This window comes from Ipomoea nil, unplaced genomic scaffold (genome assembly GCF_001879475.1).
Source record: "Ipomoea nil cultivar Tokyo-kokei standard unplaced genomic scaffold, Asagao_1.1 scaffold1407, whole genome shotgun sequence".
Classification (NCBI taxonomy): Eukaryota; Viridiplantae; Streptophyta; class Magnoliopsida; order Solanales; family Convolvulaceae; genus Ipomoea; species Ipomoea nil.
The window spans coordinates 789316-796288 of record NW_017617835.1 but is presented as its reverse complement, the minus strand read 5'-3'; the positions used below and the strand labels follow the sequence as shown (position 1 = coordinate 796288).

Sequence of the window (6973 nt, the reverse complement as noted above, 5' to 3'; positions counted from 1 at the left end):
TCTAAGCCTCGGGCCCTCTAGCGCGCTCCGGAGCTACTAATCTGTGCCTGAAAGCCAAATATATCTGTTCAGCGAATAATGCTGGTAACCCATTCCAACGCGTTGAAATACAATATAGGTATATATATATATATATATATATATATATATATATATATATATATATATATATATATATATATATATATATATGTATAGGAAAATCATTTTGAAGCTGGAAGATATATACTTAGGAGACTCTAGCTTTGAAAACCAGGAATAGACTCGACAGATAGAGATAAGCATATTCAACAGTTATAATCAAGCATATGAAGACACTAGCACATATTCTAAGGTCACAGATTCACTTCACATGGTTCATATCATCATTCAATTCATATCTTATCACATAAGCACACTTTGGTGGCGCCACAGGACCAATCGCATGCCTATACATGAGGGTTAGCGCATATAGCGCTAACACGGCCCCGCAGCACCCTGCCTCGTATCGCAACACGATGGGGTCGATCGCAACCGACCGATGAACCGCAACTCATCATAATGTTTGATCGTAACCAAACAGTAGACCGTAACCCAAACGTGAACCTCTGACCGCAACCAGGAATATGAACCGCAGCTCATGTAAAACGTTTGATCGCAACCAAACGGTGGACCACAACCCAAAAGTGTATTTCTGACCGTAGCCAGCTTCTGAGCCGCAGCTTAGGTATAACCAATTTGATCGCAACCGAATTGGGGTATCATGCACACATAACACATAGCAAGCACATACAACCCATATTAACACATTGGGAAAGGGGAGAAAACGTATAATGGAACCTATGCGTGGTCATCCACATACTAGGAATAATTGTTGAATGTGCTTATCCCTATCTGTCGAGTCTAATCCTGGTTTCAAAGCTAGAGTCTTCTAAGTATATATCTTCCTGCTTCAAAATGGTTTTCCTATATATATATATATATATATATATATATATATATATATATATAAATCGCCACGGCTTAGGGGCGCCTAGCGCCTAGGCGCCCCTAAGCCGTGGCGATTTATATATATATATATATATATATATATATATATATATATATATATATATATATATATATATATATATATATATATATATATATATATATACCTATATTGTATTTTAACGCGTTAGAGTGGGTTACCAGCATCATTCGCTGAACAGATATATTTGGCTTTCAGGCACAGATGATTAGTTACCGGAGCGCGTTAGAGGACCAAGGACTTAGATAGTTAGATTTCCTTTCGGCCTGCGTGCCTTGATGATGTAATGACGCTGTTTGAGGTTAACTAGTTAGTATAGCCTGTGCATCTGAGTTCTCTAGCTCAGATGTGACATAACACCCCATACCCTAAAGACACGACTACGAGAGTGGTTCTACCCAGCACAAGAGCATCCATGCACGAGGAGTTCCACCACCTAAAACAAGGAATGACCACCGTCATGGAATACTATAAGCAGTTCCTCGATCTGGCGCGCTTTGCGCCAGAATTGGTCCCCACAGAGGTAACCAAGATAGAAAGATTTATATCAAGCCTCAACTTCGAAGCCCGGAAGGCACAAGTCGTGAGCGGACCCCGAACCCTCAACGAGGCTTACTCCAGTGCCGCCAACCTCTATCGAATCCAGTTACTACAGCGCGGTGTCCAGGAACAGATCCGTAAGAGGAACACGGGAAGTGGAACACCACCTGTGAAAAGAATAAGAAACAATACTAACACAAGGCCAGGCAACTCGGCTGGCTAAAGGCCGCCTCTAAGGAATAACGAATCTAATACAAGACCCTCCCTTTGCCAAAAGTGTAACAAAGACCACAAAGACACAGACTGTAGGGGAAACCCCTGGCGACGTTTCAACTGCGGAGGAGAAGGCCACATGTCCTTCCATTGCCCTCAACTCCCGAACTCACGCCCTACAGTCATGGCCCAACACGGAGGTTCGAACAATCAAGGGAATTACGGTGTTCCCAGAAAGGTGTTCATCATGAGCCGCACTCAAGGCGAACTTGAAAACGAAGGCAACTTCAACGAGGAAAACGTGGCTCCAGGAGACGAGGACCCCACAAACCAATCAGAAGAGAACCAAGGAGACGAATTCTACTTAGGATGATTAGAAAAAGAAAACCCCTGTAACCACCCTCGTAGTAAATTTACTTGTTTAGTTTAGCTTCTTCGGAATTATTATAAATAAAGAAACGAAATCGAAATAAATTAGCATAAGAAGAAGGTCTGGACAACCCCGAGGACCCATGAGTCACCAAAGTCAACACCCATTTCGGGCCTTGTTACTTCTCGGACTCCCACTCCTTGGGCCGTATTTCTTTCTTCTTGGACTTCCCTATTTTTCTTTGGGCTTCTCCATTCTTTTCGGACTTTCTCTATCCTTCTTGGGCTGGGATCCATACCCCATAAAAAAGAATGAGAAAAATCTCGTAGGAGAGACAATATATAATTTAAGAAATATTTTTATTTAAAAAATTTAAGAACGTAATTGAAAAAAAGTATCCTTATTTGAAAAGCAAAATTTAAGAACAAAACTGAAAATAGTATCTTTCTTTGAAAAATGAATTTTAAGAACGTAATTGGAAAAAAATATCCTTATTTTGAAAAAATAAATAAATTTAAAACGCAACTGAAAACAGTATATTTATTTTAAAAATGTAATTTTAAGAACGTAACTAAAAGAAAGAGAAGAATATGTTAAGAGGGGCAATATATAAATTTTCAGAAATATAAAAAACAAAATTTAAGAATGTAACTCAAAAAAGTATCTTTGTTTGCCAAGGACCTTGTTGTCTATTTTAAATATCTTTATTTGAAAAATGAAATTTATGAACGTAATAGAAAGAATGCGAACAATCTCGTTTGAGGAATAATATATAATATAGGACTAATGGTCAAATAAGTCATCACTACACAACAAATTACAATTGGGTCATCGAATTAAAAAAAATTGCAATTATGTCATTGAACAACACAAATTCATGCATTTCGACTTAAAATGACATGTTGACCTGATAATATGCTGATGTGGCGGTTACAGAATTTAAAAATATTTTTTAAAATTTTATATTAATAAAATTAAATAAAATAATTAACAATACCAAAGACTTTGTGGTTTAATGATACAAAGTTGAACTCCCACATAGAAGGTCGTGGGTTCATTATAATTAGAACGTAACAGAAAGAATTAATCACAGAAAATACTGCATTGTAATTAGAACGTAACGGAAAGAATTAATCACAGAAGATACTGCATTGTAATTAGAACGTAACGGAAAGAATTAATCTTTATCTATAAAATGAAATAAAATTTTAGAATGTAACTAAAATGAGAGAAATCTAGTGTGTGGAACAGAAGATATTGCATTGTAATTAGAACGTAACGGAAAGAATTAATCTTTATCTATAAAATGAAATAAAATTTAAGAATGTAACTAAAACGAGAGAAATCGAGTGTGTGGAACAATATATAATTTGAGAAGTTTCTTCATTTGAGAAAAAAAAAATCTGCAACAATACAATAGCCCTCTTTCCATAACCCCTCCGCCAACTTTTCCCTTTTCTATTATAATCTTTCTCTTCACTGCTTTCAACGTAACCATGAACACGGAGCTGGATCATCTCATCCCCATGGATTTCAAAAACGCCGTCCAAGTTCCCGATACCCACACCTGGGTCGACTTCGCCTGCATCAACTCTTCTTCAAGTAACGAATATGTTCCCTTGATCGATCTTGAGGATCCGCAAGTCGTCGAGAAAATAAAAATGGCTTGTGAAAATTGGGGTGTTTTTCAGGTCACCAATCACGGCGTTCCAGCGGAGCTTATTGCCGAAATTGAGCATCAGGCTCGCCGGTTCTTTGCATTGCCGAGGGAGCAGAAAGTCCTCACTCTGCGCTCGCCGGACAGCCCCACTGGCTATGGCATTGTCCCCATTTCACGCGTTTTTAACAGTCTCATGTGGATGGAAGGATTCACCATGTCGGGATCGCCAGTGGAGCATGTACGTCGGGTTTGGCCTCAAGATTATTCCCCTTTCTGGTATTCATCATGACCTCATTTTTTTAAATACTCATAATTCTTTACAAGATATGATAACAGTGCGTTTGATTAATGAATTTATACATTAGGAATGAGATCAAAATCATAATTAGTATTCGGTTGACAACTTTTTAAAACATAATTTTTTATTTTTGTATTTTTAAAACATTTATTCCGATTATAGGGTCATATACAACTAAGCATCAATAAAGAATTGATTAATTATGTTTTGATGGGCTATATAAGTAATATGTGAATCATAATCGATTATTTATATGCTAATTATGTGTTGGAATTTTTAGCAAAAAATGGCATTTGAGTGATTATTTTGTGGTACAAATATATGTGGGATCCACTTTTGATTTGGGTCAGGTCAAAGTAGATTCGGGTTCTTCGTAGCGAGACGAAGAATTTGATATAATTTACGCTCAAAATGGGTAATAGATAAATGAGAAATTGATTCTCAAAGTGAACCTATTTGAGAGAAGCCGAACTCTTAAGCTAAATTGCCACGTAATTCGTAATTGGGTTATCAAGCTTGATTCGTTGTAAGCTTGATTAAGCTTAAGAGGGGTAATTAAGCTTGAAAGCTTAATTATCTAATGAATTGGGAAGCATAAGTGTACATTCGTGCTTTGTATCGTTGCATGGACGAATGTTGTGCAAGCTTAAGTGAAATTAAGCTTTGGAAAGCTTAATTAGTGAATTGGGAAGTTTAAGTGTTTTCCTTTCGTGCTGTGGATTCGGTGAGCACGAGACAATGCTATATGCATTGATTCGTGCTGCACCATTTTGGTGATTGCGGACCATTCAGGTGTGGTTTCTGGTCCTAATTTGTTAAACCTTTTGAGTTTGTACAGACTTTTCAGTCACTCAGATATTTTGAAACGGGTCGTTATGGTCGGTACGAAACTACGAATTAATCGTATATTAATGTCGTGACTGTTGATATTATTTTAATAATAAGTACGATCTTCTCAGACGTTATAATTCAATTATTAAATTGGATTTATGTTGGTTTAATGTGCCATTTAGTGGGTTACTAACTAATCTCTCCCCTATAAAAACCTATGTGTTGGGTAGAATGTTCGGTCAGGATTTTGAACTTGCAAAATCATATTTTTCTCTCATCTTCTCTCAAAAGTTGTTTCTTACAAAGAGATTCTACCAACATTTCCGTAAAACATCGGAGTGCTCAACTTGTGTTCTTGTTCGCCGGACTTTGGGTTTGAGTGCTTGAATGCCAAAGTCATAATCCGTTTTATCATGCGAGAATGACGATACATCGCTCCTAGCACCCTCGGAAGGTGGCGAATCGGTTTTAAAGGCAGTGTTTGTACACATGACTCGAATTTCTGCTTCTTCTTTTTTCTTCTCGTTGGGTTAAAACCTCAGGTTAGAAACCCTTTCTTGTTGTTTTTGTTCTAGGTTTCGTACCAAGTGATGTGATTAATCTCGTAAAGGTTAAGTCCGTTGTACTAGTTTCGTACCAGTTGTGGTAGGATTATTTTTGATAAAATAAATCCCTATTTTGTTGGTATATATATTTTGTATATATATACGTAATTTTGGTTTTGGACCAAAATTGGTTGGAATTAATTTTCTACAAATTAAATTCCATTTTCAGATAATATATATATATATATATATATATATTATATATATATATATATATATATATATATATATATATATATATATATATATTGTATCGATTTATTTACCAATTTTCAACATGTTCTATCTCAATTACAAATTATATTTCAACTGTTTATGTTTATATATATATATTATATATACTCAACAAGATGAATATAAAGCGTAATCATTTTTTTAAATATTTTTTGAAACGATGATATATACATTGCTGCTTTCTTTGTTTCAGCACTGCATTTGACGATTACCAAGAACAAATGATGGGCCTGGCTATAAAGATAACTTCTTTAATATTCAAATCATTGGGCCTATCTAATGAAGATGTGGAATGGTTTAACCCCAAAAGCACCCAAGCATTCCTACATTTGAACTCGTACCCGAAATGCCCAGACCCAACCCACGCATTGGGCATGGTCGCACACACAGACTCATCTCTTATAACTTTACTATACCAAAGCAACACCGGTAGAGGCCTCCAAGTGATTGGGCCCAATCACAATTGGGTCGACGTCGAGCCCATTTCCGATGCAATTGTCGTCAACCTCAGCGACCTGTTGCAGATCATCTCTAATGGACGATTCAAAAGCGTGACACATCGGGCCATTGTGAGCGAGGCCCATCACCGCATCTCCATCCCCTTTTTCTTCGGCCCAAAGATTGATGTCAACATTTCATCGCCACTTAAATTGATCAAGGGCGGTGATTTCCCCATGTATCGCCCCATATCATGGAAGGAGTACCGTGAGATTAAGGGTGTGCACTTGGACAAGGCCTTTGAGGCGATTCGTTTCAATTCAGTCGTCGTTGAAAAAGACAATGCCCAAACGACCGGTGATGAGGCACCACTTGGTGGTAAAGTGAAAGCTTTAGAAGTGTAGAAATTTATTTTGTTAAACGTTCTGCTAATGGTGTGACTCATTTATTAGCTAGGGATGCTAGTTTGTTGTCGGGTTTGGTTTGATTCTAGTTTGTTCTTTGTTCGTCATGGTTGTGTAATGACTATAAAGTCTCTTGTTGTTTTGTTCGTCATGTGTTGTCGAGTTTGGTTTGATTGTACTCAACTTTTGAAATAAGATTAAGACTAAAATGATGGTACTAATATATTTGGATAACCCAGTTGGCATTAATATAACTCTATTATATTTCTCAATCCTATATATAATAAAGCTATATGGTCTTGTGAAAATTGAATGTTGCATTTAATTTTCACAAGACCATATGACTTTAAGATGTGAAAGTCTTGTGAAAA

The 6973-nt window shown here is 36.8% G+C and overlaps 1 protein-coding gene across 1 annotated transcript; it reads left to right on the top strand.

Annotated features, from left to right (window-relative positions):
* The first annotated feature begins 3628 nt into the window (after nucleotides 1-3628).
* LOC109186361 (gibberellin 3-beta-dioxygenase 3-like) lies at nucleotides 3629-6602 on the top strand. The gene is made up of 2 exons (XM_019336308.1): nucleotides 3629-4068; nucleotides 5954-6602. Exons 1-2 carry the CDS (start codon nucleotides 3629-3631, stop codon nucleotides 6600-6602), a joined length of 1089 nt encoding a protein of 362 aa, XP_019191853.1.
* Nucleotides 6603-6973: the final 371 nt, after the last annotated feature.